General features: G+C 37.8%; 1 protein-coding gene and 1 long non-coding RNA gene across 5 annotated transcripts in view; both read left to right on the top strand.

Annotated features, from left to right (window-relative positions):
* The first annotated feature begins 3,342 nt into the window (after positions 1–3,342).
* The window catches only part of LOC136237613 (long-chain-fatty-acid--CoA ligase ACSBG2-like), a 116,029-nt gene continuing 97,656 nt past the window's right edge, over positions 3,343–21,715 (top strand). For all 4 annotated transcript variants that reach the window (XM_066027822.1, XM_066027823.1, XM_066027821.1 and 1 more), the window contains exons 1-4: positions 3,343–4,280; positions 7,288–7,539; positions 7,587–7,675; positions 10,100–10,220. In XM_066027822.1, coding sequence (XP_065883894.1) covers positions 3,357–4,280; positions 7,288–7,539; positions 7,587–7,675; positions 10,100–10,220 — 1,386 coding nt within the window. In that variant the 5' untranslated portion in view covers positions 3,343–3,356. The remainder of the gene's footprint in view (positions 4,281–7,287; positions 7,540–7,586; positions 7,676–10,099; positions 10,221–21,715) is intronic.
* Positions 18,228–18,888, top strand: LOC136237984 (uncharacterized). The gene is made up of 3 exons (XR_010692694.1): positions 18,228–18,309; positions 18,403–18,636; positions 18,688–18,888. It is a non-coding gene; the product is annotated as an uncharacterized lncRNA (long non-coding RNA).

Below are 21,715 nucleotides of genomic sequence, written 5' to 3'. Positions count from 1 at the left end.
AAGCTGAACCCGACCCTAACCCTAACGTGACGTTTGCCTGTTAAGCACAATGATGACTTTCACTGTCTGTATGAAGGTAAGTTTTTGGGTGAGTTCGAGGCAAGCTCCAACCAGGTAAGTTTTTGGGTGAGTTCGAGACGAGCTCCAACCCTAGCTCGCCTCGAACTCACCCAAAAACTTACCTTCATACAACTAGTGTGTTTGATACTCGAGTTATGGGTGACACTGTCGGTCGAGGGGTCCGCCACTTTCTCGAAGGGCGTACGAGATTTCGAAATCAGTGATTTCTCTGAAATCAATGATTTTATTAGTGATTTCATGATTTCAATTGTGATTTCGTGATTTCAATTTTGATTTCTTGATTTCCGTGATTTCACCATGGTTGACTCTCATGGAGCTAGAACAGGTCCAGAAGCTTCGTCATCAGTAAACTGGATGGTAAAAGTTATATCTTCACTAGAGTCTAGTTCGTAAGCAAAGATGCTGGGGCCAAAGCCGTCTGGCTGAGATGATTCCAGGCACCAGTAGTGATGGTTTGTGGTTGTGGTCGTACGGTAGTGCTGATGATTAACAGGCAAGCTAACAGTGTAAAGAGGCTGTCTAAAAATGAATAGAACCGTCCCAGAACTTCGTGCATAAGTTATATTCTAACAAGGGTAAAAAAATAATAGGCGTGGATCAAGGAATGCCGCACTGGCCTAGTTATAGCTAGCCGCCGGCATTTTTACGAGGCAATCCACGACTTATCTGCAGCCTATCAATACCATTATCCTCTTAGCCACACAATGTTCAACTAGACATCACTACCCTTACCACTTCATCCAGGTACTTAGCTACATGAACCGGCATTCCTTCTTTCCAAGAGCTGTCATCGACTGGAATAATTTGCCAACTTCAGTGATTGAGTCAGAAAGCATGCATTATCAAAAAGCTACTACATACTTGTGCTGTAAAGTAAAAATGGTATAGGCAATGTTAGACATTGTCGAGTATCGTCTTTACCGGTAGATATAATAAAGTAGTACTGTTGTTATCTTGTGTATTTTTTTCCTTGGAGCATTACTCACATCCCCTTGGCACATCGGCATGCCCATGCAGCAATAATAATAATAAAAGTAGCTGATGGTGATACATATGATTAATTAAGTATATTGGAATTGGTTACTATTACATGGTTGCATGTGATCAGTGGGTCCACATGATTTCAGTTACACTTTTATCACTGAGTTATGATGAATTTAAAACAGTATCTTTGGTAGGAGATAGACTTGGACTCAATCAGTAATGATTAGGTAATGAAAAAGGTGTAAAATTATTTACAAAAATAGATAACAAACAAGTACACAGAAAAGTTAAGCACAAAAGAATACAAAGACTAGCAAATTACAAACTACCACACTAATTACAATAAACTAAACTACTTACAAGCTACATCTACTTAACTACATTATAAAACCTAAACAAAATCTATAATGTCCTCCGAGCAAAGAGCATAGTGTCTGAGGACCATTTTGGAATTGTATTTCCATAAAGTCACTGATTAGGTAATTGTTCTCCGTAAATTTGTGTGCTATACACTCTCCAATGCATCCTGCATTATCAGTTCTTCAGATAATATAATGCAAACCAGTATGATGCATTGCCAGCAATGAACATACCTGCAAAATTTAGCAGAACTTATAAACCTTATCTGATCAATATGTGATGTATTTAATCTGCATGAAGCTGACTTAGCTATATGCAGAAAGATAGCTACTTGTATGTATTACCTACCAGTTTTATAATACACAATAGATTAAATCACACCTGAAAGTTGACATAAACAATATCTCTGCTAACATCAGTAACGTGCACATCCCTTCCTTCACAATGGTATTGAAAACTGGAATGGCTCTCTGTTAACAACCCTGATCTCATTTCATATTGACTAACAACCACAGTGGCAGGAAACACCTAAGTACACAGTCAACTGATCTGGATACATCCATGGTCTTCATTGTGTATGCCAGGATTGTTTTATATGAAATGTTTGCTTGCGAGTTATGTAAAGATGTTTAGTGGGTCAGCTGAACAAGCAGAATCATATTATGTGAGCTAATCTTTGAAAAGTTACACCTAGTAGCTAGTTACTAACCAGTATTGACATACATATTTTCTAGACAAGCTGCATAATTATTTGTCCTGAAGCTAATGCTGGGAACTACTTTCTTTGCAAAAGTGTGCTTATAGTTTGCAGCCCTTCTACATGGTTTACCCGTTTCATCATTAACCCATGCAGTCACTATGATGTACCGTCACTTGTGGCTGCGAGTAGAGCCTAAATTGGTAGTTAAAACTGAATAAGATTCCGAGATAGATTCTCAGATCACTCGTGTGGCTCCAGCATAGATTTTAGAGGCGCTTACACGCCTCTAAAATCTATGGCTCCAGTGATGGAAGCTTTTGACCATTAGTGGACTCAGCTTGGGCTGTAAAATTCTAGAGATTTGCAGCCGAACCAGTGCCAGATCAAGTGATTCGGGCCTTAAATCACTTCTGTTATGTTCCAATTAATAATATCGCGTAATTCAATGCGTCCGTAATTTACGGAAATATACGGAGTTTTACGATTTTCGTTTTCAAAAAGTGTGATTTCTGATTTCTTTTGAGTGTGTGATTTCATGATTTCAAATGTGATTTCTGACGAAGCGTACGAGATTTCAAGAGTGTCGGACCCCCCGCTGTCGGACGAATAGTACCGGACGAACGGTGAAAGGTGAAATCGGCGTCCGGAACCGTACGAATAGCCACTGTTTTTTTATTCACGTGACTGCCGGACGGATATCCACTGCCAAATACTTAAGTATAAAAAATAAAAGATTAATCTTCAGTCCATTTATTTAGCAAACACAAGCTGCTTCATACTCACATGCTAATCAGTTTCACCAGTAGTTGTGAATATCGTCGGGTAGCTCTGTTCTGCCATAGGGTAGGGAATATCTATGGCGCTGCAAGGTGTTGAATGCGAGACACCATTGAAAAATCTGTTGAGGCAGCTTGTGAGAAATCAGTTTCGTGCAATTTACGGAGTCGTTTCCAATCCATGTGCAACATATAATTTTTATATTATTCGTGGTCTCGAGCGAGGTCTCGAGATCAGTCTTGGCCAAGTTAGTATCCGGAGTTACATGCGCAACGTTATCCGGAAATTATTATGCGCGAAAAGTTTCTAAGTTGAGGGGGGGGGCTTCATTCATGCAACCCCCACCGCTATCACTGCAATACCGGAAAGCCATAGATAAGCCAATTCCAAGAAATTTCATGGGATTATCCCGCTGGTGCTTACTAATGCAAAATCACAAACCAACGAATTACAAATGGCTACTTTACTCGCAGCAGTGGTCTTGCGAGATGTAAAAGAACGCGAATCTCATCTGGAAAAAGGAGCGTATGGTAAATTAGCTTGTGTAGAATGCGCAGGAATGAACTACGTTGCTCAAGGATTCAAAGTAGATGGGGGTGACGACATCGGAAAAATCAAGAAGGATCTTCTCGAAGTATGTCGCGTCTGGGGTGCTGTAAATAATCCCAAAATTGTTCAGCTAATCGGTGTGTGGTATCGTGACGGTGACAGCAATTCATTTCCAATGATAGTGATGGAGGAGATGCAACACATGTACAGCCTGCGTTTTTTGTGCGAGTCACTGACGAAAACTGACTGCCGTGGTGAAAATTTTTCAAAAATTAATTTGCTGTCAGTGTTACTGGATGTGGCCTTAGGACTAAGGTACCTTCATAGTTTTCACAGTACTCCGATTGTCCACTGTGGTATCACACCAGATAACATTTTACTGCAGTTCAGTTCATGTGGTCATTGTGCTTGTGTGCAAGCAGTAAAGATTGCCAATGTGGGTGTTGCTAAAGTGATGAAATTGACAGACTATGGTAATCTGGAAAAGAATGCCTACTTGCAGTTTATCCCACCTGAGGCAAAGTGTACCAAGCCACAGCAATATGAACCATCATTTGATGTCTTCTCATTTGGTACCGTTTGCTGGTATACTGCTGCAAAGAACTCACCCGAGCTGCCAGTGATGAGTGAAGATCCAAATACTATGGAAAAGCAGCGTCGAGATCTTCAAAACAGTTCGAACATAACTTTAGCGCTAGCGGATTGCAAAGTTCTGAAGTCAGTGGTGGAGTGTTGTATGAGTGAAATCCCAACTAAACGTCCTTCGATTAAAGAAGTATCTGAGACCATTAAAATTATTATCAAAAATCAAGCAGCACAAACCAGAGAGGTTAGTCTTACATCATTTATCAAATTCAATGTTGTGCATATGAATTTTTCTCTATATCCCATAAACAAGGTTAAAACCCTCAAATTTGTAGAGGCTCCAATCTACTGCTTCTAAACCGCTATATGCAATATAATCTAAAACTATAAAACAAGGAGTTTGGTTATCTAGTTGTGTGCACAGTGGCTACCACAAAGCCATTATACCACTTAAAGTACAAAAATTGGCCTGTTTCTTTACTGTTTCTCTTCATTAGCAGTGCCATTATCACTGTGAAGAATCATCTACAGTGCTTATTATCAACTATTAAAAGGTTGGCATTAATGTCATCTTACCCATGATAGTGTATGAGGGACCAGTTTTCCCTGTTCCCTTTCACTTAATGGTGTGACCATTACAGGATAAATGCATGGGTACTGAAATGTTCGACAGAACTTACAGACCACATAGAAAGTGACAGCGTTCGTTAAAACCCGGAACAAACTGGACCGGACTGGACCTAAGGTCAATTCTTTAAGTAAACCAATTCACACAATAAACTATAATGTATACTCGTCACCTTGTAGCAGCTCTGCCGAGGATGCTATTGATGGCTCAGACAGCAACAGCGAGGCTTAATAGGATGCATATGAAAGTATTTAGCCTAAAAACAGCCTATAAGCTAAACTACTCTCCAATACATTTCACTACACAATCGCTACAAAATTAGTTATTTTTAGTTAGTCAACCACCATACACGAGTAATCCCCCAAATTTATTAGAATCGAGGTGGCATAAGTTAAATATAAGGTTGCTCTCCTAAATTGTTTAAGACATGAGGCAATGGATAAACTCCAAGGGACTGTTTGCATATTGCAGGCTTAAGGATAAGGTTAGCTATACTTTCAAAAGTTTTACTCTGTCTACCCTGGAATAGCCTAATTTAATTATTACAGGCTTAATTAGCTTTGTCATACATGGCCATACATTTTAAAATTAAGTTTGTGATCTTTAACTTTCTGTCATTTTGTACAACTCGATTCTAGTAAATTTGGGCAATGTATTATGCACCTATCAAAGTATTGCCCCACCCCACCCCTTAGGTGTAAATAGGGCTTTACAGGGGGAATTGACACGAAACTGCTGCCCCACTATGGGGCATTTGACGATCGTTCATTAAGCGCCCAAGTATTTTTTGTTGTAACTTTCAATGCTAGCATCAAATCCTCGTGTTGCAACTGGGGCCAACAGTGGGGATTTGACACGATATGTTTGCCCTACAATGGGGCATTTGACATCCCATGTATTCCCGGGAGGATAGTGGGGCAACACATTGATAGGTACATTACTCGTGTATGGAGGTTGAATATGATATTGTAGTTTTGCAGTGATTATGTAGTGAAGTGTATTGGAAAGTAGTGGTAGGCTGTTTTTAGAGTGAATATAGTTTTATGTGCATCCTATTAGCCTCACTTTTGCTGTCTGAGCCATCAATCACATCCTTGGCAAAGTTGCTACAAGGTGAGGAGTATACATTGTAGTTGATTGTGTGAATTAGCTTACTCGAAAAGTTGACCTTTGGTCCAGTCTGGTCCAATCCAGGTTTTAGTGAATGCCAGAAGTGACCATAATATATTCTGTCATATGGTAGTTGTGGTGGTGAGTGGGTTACATCAGTAAAGAAAGATTAACAGAATCCTATCTTTCCATGCTGTGAACAAATGCTCATATATCTTGTTTTCATGGGACATGACTAAAACACAGATGGACTGGGAAAAACTTACCCATAACGTCTATTTATCACAGTTACCCACTCCAATACAATATCAGACTCTGCAGTGACAGTAAATAAACCTCTGAACACCGTCTCGAAGCTTGCTTACGCCAATATTAAACACCGCCACTGCTCTTGAACTTCATTCTTTTTGTAAACAAGCAAGACACAAGATTCAAGACTTGTTGAAGAGACACTGTTACTAATAGATTTGTGTTCAGGTTAATTTTGCAGCTGCTTCTCAGTTTAACAGGTGAAGGAGGCTTCGAAGTCATGTTGTACTTCATTGGCTGGCAAGGCTGACTGCAATAATAAATTCACACTATGTTAATTATAGTTCAACCATGTTTAGAGCAACTAATTGCAGCAATTAACCGGAACACAAATATATCAGTAACAGCATCTCTTCAGCAAGTCTTGAATCTTGGGTTGTTTCCTGGCTTGTTTACAGCATTATACAGTCACTTGCCACAAAGAATACACTTTTAATTCAGCACTAAAAGAATAAATTTCAAGAGCAGGTTTAAGCACAGTGCTTAATATCAGCTTAAGTAAGCTTTGAGACAATGTTAAGAGGTTTATTTACTGTCACTGCAGCATCTGATATTGTTTTGGAGTGGGTAACTGTGATAAATAGACATTTGGGTAAGTTTTTCCCAGTCCAGAGCCTGAAATTATGGTCACATTTTCTGACCATTTTTGGCTAATGTCTGAACACTTAGAATTTTTTTGTACAGTACTATTGAGTATGTCTGACCAAATAGCAGGATTTGTCAGATCATTTTCGAAACATAATTTCAGGCCCTGTAGTCCGTTTTTCAGTCCGTTCCGTGTTTTAGTCATGTCCTGTTTTCATGTGTTCATTGTAACAAAACAAAGATTTTCAAACTCCTCTTGAGAGAAAGCAAATAGGATAATTTTGACTGTTAGAGTTTGACTTCACCAGAACAAAGTGTATTGGTTTTTCAAATAATATGCATGCATTAAACCTGTTATAATGTTTTGTACTGTAAAATCACTAAGGTTTTTACAGATCCAGTCACGTTTTTTTTTCAGCTAAAACTTAAATCCATGCATAATACACAAAATTACTAGTTAAATTTTCATGAATATACAGCAGGGGTTTGGTTTCAACTATATTTGTTTTGTTTTAATTGTTTATTGTGACTCCTATTATAATTCTTGTTTTACGTGTTCACTTACTATGTACTAGGTGGTTTAGCTATTTGTTTTAAATATATTGTGTAATTACACTAGGACGTTAAACAAAGGCATTTTTCAGAAAAGCTATATTGTTTTGACCCTGCTGAACTAGTGCACATCAAGAAAGGAGAGACTGGCATTGCAGCTAAAGAACCAATGACTGTTCCAGAATTTTATAAGAGAACATTTAGCATGGCACCAAACAAAACAGCATTACGTTGGAAGGACAAAGATGGCCTACAGGAGAGTTTGACATATGAAAAATACAAAGAAATAATTTACAATGTGGCAAAGTCCTTTAAAAAGGTACTGTACCAGCAGATCAGTTTAATTTTTATGTGTGTCATTTGTAGCTTGGACTGGAGCCATATCATACAGTTGCTGTAATGGGTTCCAATTCCGTGGAATGGTTTGCATCTAGTATAGGAGCAGTGTTTGCTGGGTACGTTGAGTGACAGTTAGTGTTCCACTGATATCAAATTGAAGCCAATATTTACCATGTTGGTATCAGTCAGTATCAGACTTTATGCTTTTCCAATACCGATCAATAACCACTCACACCAATTGTCACTATGCTAGCACAACTTTGGGTGTAAAATCATTCTAGTGCAAAATTGGTTGTGTTAGACATAATAACTGTAACTTATCACGTTTGCATGAAAAAGATCAAAATTCTATAATAGAACACTCACTGCAAAATAATATGTCCTAATAGAACATTGCTAACTTGGAAGGTATTTACTTCACTACTGCCACAGGTGCTACAATATGATATAGCATGAACAATCAAACAAAATTGTATGGCAATTATACAATTATCGGTTTTGGTATCTGTATCAGTGAAATTTGCTGCTGGGTATCAGAGTAGATGGGTATGTAGATAGTTTTCTGTATTGATGGAAAACTGTAGTGACAGTGTAGATTACACAACAGTTTACAATAGAAATTTGCCTGGCATGCCCTTAGGCCTGTTGCGCTAAAACCGAAGGTGTACATATCTGAACATCCCATGTCACATCCTCAATAATTTAAGATACGACACACAATGATCAAGGTTTGTACCTGATATGTAAACATGGCACCCAAGGGTCACTGGCCTTGTTCCTTGTTCTTTGTTCCAGACTGTTTTTTAATGCATATGTGTGTTTGTGTGCGTGAGTGTGTGGATCAAAGAAGTCCATTTTAATACTAATACAGCAACTTGCTTTGGTAGTGCAGGTCTTGGATTTACAATGTAATTAAACACAGAACTAACTACAAAATTAATGCTTCAATGGACTGGTTCATGTAGGCCTAAAGCTTTGATTTACCAGTATACTAGTAGTTTACAAAATAGCAGCCAAATATAATGCCACACCCAACAATGGTCTTCACAAGCCTTTACAAAGTATGTTCTAACTATTATTGAGATCTGCACTCAACACTAGTCAGTGATACAGCATGAGTGGTAGCAAAGTTGTCAATAACAGTATTGTAAACAAGCATTATAATACTGTTGTTGAAACAAGGAAGATGACATGAATTCTATTTGCCTTGACGGCCAATTAATTACAACATGTGGTCTGGCCTCCACCCATCATCCATACAAGCACCACAATAATTGCACCTGTAGAGCAATGTATCCAAGTATTATCTTCAACAGCATGTGAAGCTTGTAATATATGCATAGCATAGTGTGCTTTTAATTGTGCAGGAAAAGAACATACTGTAATACAAGACGTAATACAATGCTTAATATTAGCTCAAGTACGGTTTGAATAAATGTTCAGAGGTTTGTTTAATGGCCTAATGTATTCGCGGACTGGACTCATGGACTGGGCTGGAAACAGCTTCTGAACAATATTCCAAGCATTATCTATCTCTTCTAATACTGAGGACACCATTATCAAGTTACAACTGCTGCTACTGCTCTTTCTCATAGTCATGAAGGTCGTGTGTGCATTAATCTATTAGAATATTTATGAAACACGCATACTAGTAGTGGTAAAGGCAGTTGTTGTAGCATTCATTCCTTTGTTGCTCCAGTACTTAGCACTAGTGTTTAAGCTTCAGTAATAAGCCAGTAGGTATTCTTGGCATCATAACCACATAGTCTCGTGCCACCCACCTACTCAATATCAAATCAGTAAATTTATACCAATCTGCAGTTGTGCATTCACCATAAATCTGAGTAGGAACCCTACAAAACTATGGTTCAACTACTGTCATGTGTTTTATAAAATATTCTAAAAATTTAGGGTATGTGCAACCTTCATGACTTAAGAGGAGGAGCAGTACCAGCAGTTGTAGCTCAATAATGGTGTGCCCTGCATTAGAAAAGATAGATGAGGCTTGGATTACTGTTAAGAAGCTGTTTCCAGCTCAGTCCACAAGTTCAGTCTGTGAGTCCAGTCTGCAAAATGCATTGGGCCTTGTTTAAGGCCACTGCTGTGTATTATTTTGCCTTCTTTGGCTACACAGTAAGTAAATAGAAGTTGTAAGGCAAGTCTGTCAGCGAGTCCATTTTCCAAGTCCATTGTGTGGTTTAGTTACATCCCACCATTGTTTCAGCAATGTTAGTTCAGCAGTTGTTCTGCCTTTGCGTTTGCAAATCAAAAACAGTTCCATTTAACTACTCTAATAGGACATACACCTAATGTCAAAGTAATCTAACAGAACAGTCATTTATACTGTTCAGATAATCAAGAATTTGGATAATCAAGGTCCTACTGTACTATTGTAATGTATGATGCTGTAAATATATAATCTGCACTGTAAATGTAACCTTAAAAGTGATTAGCAGGGATAGATCACAATGCAGTTCTAGCATCCCCTTTAATGTTCCCACACACCACTATATTATATTAAATGCTTTGAATATCATTAGGGGAATGGCAACCGGTATATATACAACGAGCAATGAAGAAACATGCCACCACATTTTGAAGGACTCTAAGACAAACATAGTGGTTGTGGAAAATTCAAACTTGCTGAGCATCATCTTGAAGGTACGTATATATACCTTTGTGGTTATACATGTCAGTATTTTATTATTAAGTACACAAAGCAACACATCTGTGTTTTAAACTAATGATCTTGTTGTTGCCCATTAATGCCATACGGTAGTGTGACTAGTATTATAGATCACGCAGAAATAAAATCTAAGCTTTACTACAATTTTTTTCTCATACATGTATAAGTTTCACAGTAAGATACGCTAGTGCTACATTTTTTTGCAGTTGAATCTGTCACCTTTGAAATTGACTTTATCCTGTTTGCAGTAGAATTCATCCCATTTGCAATTGAATTTGTCAATTTTGCACAAAAATTTGTCATAATTATATCGACTGCTATAAACCAGCCACTCATCACAAGGTGGATCATTTTTGCCATGGAGAATACCACTTGAGACACTACAGGGTGACTGGACTCGTATTGAGCTGGTTATATGCAAAGCCATTCGAGTTAATTAGCTTGTTTGCAAGTGACCACACCCATTGCCAATGGTGAAGCATAATTGCGAATGCTGTTGAAGAAGCTGTAGCAGAAGAATTTAAAGAGTTGTTTACAACAGTTGTGCTTCAACAAGATCACGAAGCAGCTGCTACATCTTGTTTTCGTGTTTACTCCAGCTGCCAATCGTGTTATGGACGAATCCTTGTGCAATGATTCTAGTGCAAAAATGATGAATTCAATTGCAAAACTGGCGAGTTCAATTGTAAACGGGATAAATTCTACTGCAAAAGCAACAAACTCTACTGCAAATGGGATGAAGTCAACTGCAAAGGTGACAAATTCAATTGCAAAAACCTGTAAAGTGGACAAGTCCGTAGAGTGCTGCTACTGGGATAACTGGATGATTCCCAGACTATAGTATGTTCGTGTTGAGCTGAATCCTCAAAATGATTAATAACTTGTGATTGTTACATCACACAGGCTTCCTGTATTGCTCGTTAGGTACGTAGCGCCTCTCAACCCGCTAAAAGTACATTAAAGGTGCTTCATTCAAATGTAAGACACTCCAGTTATGACGCTGTAAAGTTTCGCCATACATTTTCAATGGGGAAGCCTCTAAAGGATGGCCCTTTGATGTTCATGTTGACACATGTTTGTGGTGAAGCCAGACGCCACACTCCCACCCTCAACATGCATGATTTCACTATCCGTTATGTTAGAGGCTGTAATACACTTTTGCAAGAAAAATAAAACAATTTTTGTGTGTAAAACAGAGTTGCATGAGTAGAAGAGCTGGGGCCACTGTTGCATTGCATTTACGTAGAAGATAAGTGGCCTACTTATTGTTCAGGGAAAAACTTCTTCAGCCTCAAAAGAGGAAAAACCAAATTATAACAACTCAAAATCTGTTTTACAGCATTGATGTACCTGCAAGTGAGCTAAACAACATGTATTTTACTTCACATTTACCACACAGCTGCCCATCGTCTTCTATTCCCATTTAGTCAATTTATCGTTTTAATCCTTTTCTCATCACTTTGCCACACATGTACACAACTTTTCCAGCCAGCAATTTGTTTTAAAGTGCACACACTTACACTTCATCTGCATTTTCATGTACTTCACAGAGTTTAATCCTAGCTACCCAATGACTCCTGGGGAACAACATCAAGTTGTAACACCAATGCTGCAAATATCAAACAATCTTACATCAGATGAAGTAAGCTCAGAAGAAGACTTGGACCTGCTGCTGCTAGTGGAAGAGTCATTAATACCACCATTGCCACCATCACCATCTTCATTACGGCTATCACTGCTGATTTGGATGAGGTTAGAAGTTCTTCATTAACCAAGTCTCATCCAAGTACACAACTGGTCTTCCTTCAGTTCTGTTGCACTTCATTCGTCTTAAATATTAATGATGCTTATGGCTGCTCATAGTATACCCTGCGTATATGTGTAGTGACATTAAAGCACAAACTGTTGCAATGCTAACCTCTTGTCACTAATTGTCTTGTACTTAAATCCCATATCACTCAACACTCTTTAAAGCTATGTTCTCCCCCCAGAGAAAACACTATCATTCTTAAATTTGGCCCAAGACGGAGTAGGTGACAAAGATTCCAGGATTCAAGATTTAACTTACCAAAATCTTTGAGAGCAATAGATTTTCCTTCCTTCCGTACAATGAATGGATCTTCCATCTCATGGCATCTCGGTCGAAACTGTCTGCATCAACACAGACTCACGAATGTTTGTACCTGATGATTACAATTGAGTGGGTTTGTGCAAAGTACCTTTTGAACTGTTTTCTTGGAGTAGAAAAACCGCCTTACTTGCGGTACTCCAATCTATCTCTTACAATAGATGTCTTTGAAATCCCTGCATGGCATAATGTATGCTAAAACTCAGCAAAGAAGGTATTACCGGTGGCCTTTGAGATTCTCTCCTTGATGTTGATGGAAAATTTACAGTTTTTCGCTTCTTGCTTAAAGTACTCCCATAGTTTCATAAGTATAGATACTTCGTTTGGCTGTTTAACCTCTTTCCAGTAAGGTTTCGCTCCATACTCGCTGACGCTGCACTGGACGCCATATTCTCAACAATTAAGTGCGTGCCTGTAACATGAGCTTACGAATAAATACACCATCAACATCATGCTTAAAGCCTTTGATCTTGTATGGCTTCTTAATCAACAATCCAGGATTCAGCTCAACGCGAATGTACTATAGCACACATAGTTATGGTGTAATTGCGAGTATGTGTTTGTTGCTAAAATAGACAAGTTAAATTGTTCTTTGAGTTGAAAAGTACTGTATTACAAAGAGAACCTAGTATGTATGTAATATATAAACCATGGCTATGAAGTTTATTGCACTTACGTATCAACAGTAAACTTAGAATGACAGAGGAACAGAGTTGAGGCAGTTACTTCAGAAAAGTAACTAGTTACTCATTACTTTTATCCCATAATAATTGTAACTAAGTTACAGTTACTTTTAAAAAGGTAACTAAGCACTTTATTTACTAGTTAGATTCATAGTATAAATTATGCTTGTTTGTTAACTTTTGTAACATAATTTCATGATTGATTTGCCCAGATATGCATCAGCAAGGGAAGAAGAGAACATGCAGTACATATGTGGACTGGAAGTAACAATTGTGTGACCAGTTTCAATTATTGCTATGTCTGTTACTCGAGCTGAATCATGAAGAACAGTACACGGAATGTGTCTGCTTAATGTGCTTGTACCATCTATGATTCTGTGGCACAAAAATTGCTTTAAAAGTGTCATTACCTATAGTTACTATTGTAATTTAGTTGCTTTTCAGGCAGTTACTTCTGGTTACTAGTTACAAAGCATGTAACTAGTTATATGAAGGCACATGGTAGTGTGTTGTGCGACCGACACATCACACCGTGAGTTTACAGGGAGAAACAAAATGGGATGTTTTGCGCATACGTAGCTCCATGCTCCCTTCTCGAATTGGAATCATTTTTACACTGCAAATGCCTGCCACCTTCAGCACCCCAGATACCAAATGTGAATAAAATTGCCTAACGCAATCGTGAAATATGGGCCTTCAAAATTTGGCTTAATTTCTTCATTTTTTCTTCATTTAGGAGGTTTGGGATGATTATATTATTCTTTTCACACACTTTGCAAAAGCCATTATAAATGCAAATGTGTAGCTCAATTTTCTTGAGCTTTGATACACTTTAAGAATGTATTGCAGCATAATTACGTACAAGTTTAGTGCAAATCTGAGTAATAGTCATAGAGCTATGGACGATTATTTACGTTAAAAAAGACCAACTTGTTGTCACGCGTACAGGGTAAACCGCTTATGGGAATACCTTGAAAATTGGTATGCGTATAGCCATTCACAGCCAACTTTTCTAGGACCACTGGCCGAATTGCATTATACTAATTGTCCAATACACATAACTACATATTTAAATACTTGCTATAAACTAAGGAGGTCGACTGTGTTGTTTTTGTTTACATAACAGTAACCACAATGAAGTTATCAAACAACAAAGTCTAAAACTTTGGTAAAAACCAGCCGAAACAAACAATGAAATCTCAACTAAGTATTTACAAGGTGTTTTACACTCCAAAGAAATATTTTATACACAGTACAATCCATTCCACAGCTGGTTTCTTCATGACTTGTCCCATTTTTGCTGTTGCACATGCATATCTGCTCTTGTGTCCACTATGCCACATCTGGAATAAAGCAGCCGACTGTTAACTTTACCTGTCTCCATCGATATATAACTCTTTCTTTGTTATCAACTACTAGTTTTCAATTCAAAGACCAATTTAATTCACCTATTATAAAAGGTTACACTTTATGCTATTGCATAACAAATGCACATTAGTCCAGGAAGGATTTGGTTATCCCAGAAACAGAACCTCTATGGGTGTGTCTGTTTCAGTACTAGGGCATCTTGCTATGAAGCACATTTTACAAGTTATTTACAAGTTATAGCAAGGCTAAAGTTTATTCTATGAGTGAGTTATGATTCCATGCCACCATATGGCAGCAGTGGCCCTTAATGGGTTAACCATCATAGCTCAAATCTTTTGTGGTTTAAAAGAAATTGCATTGACAGCTATAGAGTTACAAGGCTAAAACCAAACAACTGTAAATCGCAGGATTGAAATACTTGTAAAAAATGTGCATGAAAAATGTCGGAAAAAACTTAACAGCGTTCGAACCAGGGACCGAACATCCAAATCTTTAACCATTGAGCTATGACTGTTCACATCACTTAATTAATTAACTTAATTTTCTACTTTATAAATGAAAATTATACCTCAATAGTAAAAGCTCATAATTTCAGAGATCTACCAATGGAAAATCTAGATTGTTCTAGAATATTCTATGTGTGTTCTATTAGAAATCCTCAAAAAAATATGCACTCTATTAGAGCATTGCAAAAATAATGAAGTAAACTGTGTAATACAAAAAAACTATTGCAACTTCTCTACTATTCCATCAAATCAAGGCCGATATTATAGCTATTTTGGTACAGGTAGTACACTACTATTAAGACCTGCTCGTGCCAATTGTCATCATAATAAGTGCTATGCTTATAGAACTTGTGACAACAGGCTGGAAATCGTATTCTATCACAGGATTTGCTTTGTTAAAATTGAGCGACCGTAACTTATCATGTTTTGTAGGCAAAATTGTGATACTCTAATAGAACAGCCACTACAAAATCCTAACAGACAAATATGTAGTACAATCATGTATACCTAACTTGGAAGGAATTTACTTTGTTATAAAACACTATTGCAAACAAATACAGGCACATTTTATAACAAACAAGCACAAAATTATATTAATTGGCTTTGTAAGGTATATTTCTGTATTGGTAGTTTGTGGTTGGCTTTTGGGTATATATTTGAAATTTCAGGTATATATTTGAAATACAAAAAGAAGTGAAATCAATAACATCATTGCAGCCATTTCATGGCCACCACCTTTGATTTCACAACTTTTTTCACCCAGGCTTTTTGAAGGTCGCACCCTTTTTATATAGCTTGGCTGTTCTTGTGTGGATTACTAGTTACTTTAAGGTTATGATGTCATTCAAATTCTAATTATATGCATTCTCCACAAACTATGGTTCTAGCACACAGACCCTACATATTACACACTAAACTTAGATTGCAATAGACATATGTCATAATAAGGCTTTATATCGTATTATTATAACTGTTACCCCTAGCAACCTAAATTTTGCATAATATGTAGGTGACAATATTTAAAGTAACTTCTCCGAATTTTAAAAGGATAGCATATACGTGTCGTAAGATATAACATCTTGAAGTTTGTGGTTTTCCCATACATATTCATGTGAGGGGGCAACAGTTGCCCCTTCTGGGTAATCACATAATTGAGGGATTTCAACATAGGCAAAAATCAAAAATTCAAAAAATTATATCTCAACTTTTACATAATTTGTAAGTGTCAATGTCAACAATAATCTCTCCAAGTTTTAAATGGATAGTACGTGTATAAGATATGACATTTTTGAATCCCGTGATTTATGTGATTGCTCAGAAGAGGCAACTGTTGTTCCTCTCATTGACAATACATGAGAAAATTACAACTTCAAAATGTGACCGTCTCAGCAAAAACCCGACTTGTTCGCACAAGCATGCGTATTGAGAAAAACGAAATTTAAAATATTTCGTAAAATTACACATGCTAAAAAGAAAAATACGCAAGTTTTTATCGGGCCAGTATTCGAAGAAGGAAGACTCAAATTGATTAAAACTATATACTACCTTATTCGCCTGCTCATGGAGAGTTCGAAAATCTTTGTTTCGTTTCTGTAACTTCAACGGTATGCGTGTCACATGCGTTTGTTTACGATGCGATAAATGTAACAAGATCATCGTTTCTTCTACCAAATCGCCTTCATATCTATGTCCGCAAGTGTCTACAGGGCTAACACTATATCTTGGCTGATGTGCTAATCCATGGTGAACATTTTAAGCCTAATTGCAACATTGTAGACTAATCCAAACGGAAGTTATGACTGCGAATGTAAGCGCCTGTAGTTTATTTTCAGTATAGTAACTGTACAAATCGATTATCTTACTCTTCCTACTGTCTAGCGCTATAATTTCAAAACTACATACCACAGAAGGCTGAAATTTTGGTGATCCATTCCTTGGACACTGCCAATAATGCTGAGTGAATAAAAAAAAATTTTAATAGTGCAAACAAGTAGGGTTTTTGCTGAGACAGTCACAAATGTGATATCTCATGACTTATATAATTATGCTACCCTTTTAAAACTTGGAGAGGTGAGTTTAGACATTGACACATACCATATAAGTAATATAAAATTTAGGTTGCTAGGCAATGGTTAATTTTATGAAATTTGTCTATTGAAAGAACAAGGTGCAACTATACATTCAGATAAGCGCGGTCTTTATTTACCGAGTTACACAGCGAGATATGTGCGCCTCCAAGTTAATTGCTTGTCATCAAATAGCGATGGAGAGACCTTGTATTAAGCCACTGTCGTGACACTGTATGGTAGTATGGGTTACTAGTTAGTAACCAGTAAAAACACGAATAGACAACTTGCAACACAATGGAGCTATTAACCCTTAAAACGTGTGAGGCATCAGCAAAGTTGTGAAACATTGCATGTACTATTTGCTATAGCAACAGAAGCCATTTATTTACACCACTGGTTACTATACCTACATATATTACACAAATACAGAGGTCTTACTCACTAGTATACTAAAGAAAACTGATGCAGAAGTGCTCCTCTCACCGTTTAGGATACCATATTCTTATCCTTGCTACAAATTTTTGCATAAACTACCTGAATCCCCTTAAGCAAAGCTTCTTCACCGTTGTACTTACTTCTATGAATGTCTTCTTTAGGATTACACAATAAACAACAGAGGTGCACTGATATGGAAATTTATCGATATGCCAGTAACCGATATATTGGCTACAAATTTACCGATACCAATATTTAGTGGCAGTGGGCTGTATCTGATCATAAAGGTTTTCAGTGTGAAAAAACCTTTTTGTAAAAGGAAAACAAAAAGGTGATAAAAGGTCTGTGAAAGAGAAAGGGTTTCCTTACTGAGTATTTGCATCCCTGCACTTTGAAAGTGAAAGTCTGCCTGTATCTTCAGACTGATGCTTTAAAGGTCCACTAAAATGGAAATTTTACCTCCTATTTTATTGTATGGATGTGTTGTTTATAAGGTGCAGTGCACAAAAATACCTTTTTAATGATTTCATTGTAATGATATACCGAGATATTAACCCGCAAAGTTCGATCACGTCACGAATAATTGAATCTGTGACATAAGATCGGGAACCGCAAGAATTTTATTACTCATGTTACAATGGTAGAAAGTGGCAGCTCGCGCAATTCATCGTTCAGCAGTAATGATTCAGACAAATCTTCCTCCACATATTCATCAGTAGAGGCGATCAAAGAGTTGCACTTGTCTCTATCATCCGAAGTATTGCCATATCGCTGTACAATTCTGACAAGGAGCCTGGGCCTTCTACTAGTGCGCGTTTTAGCCTACCCACCAAAACCGAAGATTCTGAAGTTAGCCGCGTGGGGAATACTGACTGGTAGGTTGATAAGGGCTGGGAAGTTTTGTGTGTATAGATAATACAAGTATCTAGAAGATAACTTTAAAGCCTTCCTTTTGTTCTGTAATATAGGTGTACGTGTGGCCATTGTGAAGTAATGTCCACGCACAGAGAATCTATCTGTTGTAAAGAACTCGAGCAGACTCTTTTCATTTTGGAAGATTCTGGTCCTGCAACCCATCCTGTATGTGTTACGCAGCACACTGATTTTGCTACAGTGTGCTTATGCCGGACAGTATTACTGGTCTCACTGCATAGTCATCGTTACCACCATGGCAGTAGTGATGTTCCTGATGATGAAAACAGGTTGCTGCTAATAAATTTGTTTCTGTATTTTATAGTAATCTTTCCCTCCAGGAGATTCCGATACCTTGCCTATAGGCAGATGACTTGGTGGGGGTGGCACTATTTGGGCAGGTACAGGCGTGTAGTGCTACCGTCATGCATTGTGTCCAGGATCAGGCACAAGTTTCCTTCAGAAGAATATACTGGGCATCAATACCCACCACCTACACCTTAGATTAAGTATGTATCATATAATATAACATGTTATCTGTGTAACAATGATTAAATTATTATAAATAGTTAAATATTTGAAACATTGCATGTATATACCTGGTATTAGCCATTTTCTATGCCTGTCTTTCATATTACAGAGATGGTCGATTAAAGATTTCCATCTCTTCACCATTTCATCACCATCACCATATGGAGAAGATGCTGCACACCAATACATGTGGTTGGTGATGCTCTTGGTCCACTCCCCAACCACAGCGCAATCCTTGTATTTGGCAGCTTTCTGCAATTTTTTCTTCAGCCCTGAATAGTCACAAGATAAGTCATATGCAAGCACACTCAAAGTGTTCATTTACCTTTAGCAACATGCCAGACATCGTATCTATGTTCTATATCAGGATAACTCTGCCTTGTATTTGCTTATGCCTGTCAGTTATCAGCAGACTAACATCCAGTGAATTATCACTTAGAAATTTGAGTGCCTGACATAGCCCTTCTTTTTCCATATGATTACTGGATTTGACAAGGTTGCTCTATAGTAGGCAAGAACGCAAAAGATATTGTGCTTGGAAAGAATTATGTATTAATTATTTATTATGACTTACTTGAACTAACTCTATATGTATAACTTTATTGATAGTCAAGTCAATGATCCCATATGACCCAAACTTAGCAGAGTGACCAGGGCTATCAGCATGACCATCACCACCAATTGTGAGGGGAGAACCAGTAGCTCTGCATTTATTCAATAATTCAGATTGCTTTGCATTCCAAATTGATATCACTGCTGACTGTAAATATTTCTTTTGATGAATATAGTATGTTCGATCAGTGATGCAGGCAACATCCATGTGGGACAGTGCTCTAAGAAATTTTTCAGCAGTTCCTCCACTATATAGAATAGCTGCAGACAGCATGATGTTTCCAGCAGGTGTGTCCTTGATGTGAGGTTGGCTTGACCATGATCTCTGATACCCACAGTGAGAACATGCCTGCTTTACTGTGACAAATGTTCCCTGTGGCTTTGTTGTTATTCCAGGACATAAGCTATGGCATGATGGACAATGAGTGAACAGCTCTAACAGAGTCGATCTAAACACTATGTATTTTAATTCATCTAATGTTGAACCTGACTGAATTGAAGAACATGGCTGCTGAATGTCATCACTGTGTAAATTAATAGGTGCTGATGAAATGTTTATAAGTGTAGACAAAATATTACTTACTCTGTTGAGGCTTCATCCTGAGAAATATGGAAAGAACTCTCAAGGTCAGTTTCATCTGGCTCAGTTTCCTCAGGCTCACTAGAAAGCAACAATTCAGTGGTGCAGGAATCAGTGGTGCAGGAAAACTTTTTCAGTGGAGGTACTGCTAGAAGATTACACTGTATTCCGATTGACTCTATTACCAGAGAACCTATTTTCAATTTTATCTCATAACTAATACCAGGACTGACCTTTATTCTGTGTATGTATCTGTATTTCCATTTGTGCAGGTGGCTGTTCAGTAGTAGCAGACTCTAACTCAACTTCTAGCTGATCAGACTCAGTATCCTACTGTAAAAAAGTTGCAGACTCCAACTGTTCAGATGTAGCAGACTCCAGCTGTTCGGTATTGGCATATTCTAACAGCGGTGTACTCTGCAGATCTTCTGTTAAACTAGTTTGTAGGACCTCATCAGCTATCTGTATGAAAAAGTTTACTGTTTGATTTTTCAATAGCTATAAATTTTGTTGATTTTCAATGTGTTGTATTAATTTTACTGCAACTTACTGATTTTCGTCTTCATTCGGAAGCTGGTCTCTTGGGTGGTGCAGATGGTTGGCTGCTGCCACCATGAATAGATCTGGGGAATATGGTCGGGATGGCACCTCGCTTCAAGCGCTTCTTAGCAGGGATACCTATGGCATCTCGATAGTGTGAGCCGTCAGTTTCAAAGCACTCAGGTGTAAAATGCTTTGCACAAAGCAAAGAATAGGGCGTTGGCCCTCCCCAGTTCCTTTGCTGCTGTTGTACAGCCTGTGTCCATTTTGCTCTCAGCATACCATCACTAGGAAACTCGTGTAAACTGTATCCCTGTCCACATTCAGTGTGGCAATCGGCTGCTACACAGCGTCTTGGCATGATTAAAGTGTTATCAGAAGCTATATGGATCGACTATAAAGCAAACATCGTTTTAGATATGATTTTTATAGCGGTGATGCGTATTGAACTTTCCCAGTATGATGCTTTATGACGCATCTTGCATCATCAACCACAAAGACCTAAAATCTGTCATATCTATTGATCTAAGTGGAAATAGACTGAATCACATGCATCAACTTGTATTACTATTAGTGAGGATTAGCAATAGCACAAGTTGATTTTATCATTTCAGTGGACCTTTAAACACTGTACTACAAAGTCAACTATGCTTCAGATTGTGTCATTATAGTAATTAAGTGAAATATCTGTTAAAGGTCAACTTTTTTTCCATTTTCTGATACCAATATCAATATCGGTGCACAACAACAAATTTAATTACATCTTAATACAAAGCCACTCGCTGTAACATGCAGTGTAACCATATTGTTATCATGTAAATGTAATTGCGTGATGCAAAAAAATGAATTTTTAGTAACTGTATGGCTTCTGGCTTGTATTGCTTCCAATTGGCTGAGTTTCCTGTGTACCATAACCTAGTCACATATTACAAAAGCAACTAGTTACCTCCAACTCTGCTGAGGAAGAGTGTATCATACAGTACGATAGTATTGTATAGTAGGGACCACAAAGGAGTAGGCGTGGCCCACGAAATAACATCACCCAAAAACCAGCCTCAATTTTCCCTGACAATAATGAGGCAGTATTGGTTGGGTAAAACTAAGCC

This window comes from Dysidea avara, chromosome 11 (genome assembly GCF_963678975.1).
Source record: "Dysidea avara chromosome 11, odDysAvar1.4, whole genome shotgun sequence".
NCBI lineage: Eukaryota > Metazoa > Porifera > Demospongiae > Dictyoceratida > Dysideidae > Dysidea > Dysidea avara.
Note: the sequence above shows the minus strand (reverse complement) of the source record. Positions and strands in the feature narration are given on the sequence as shown.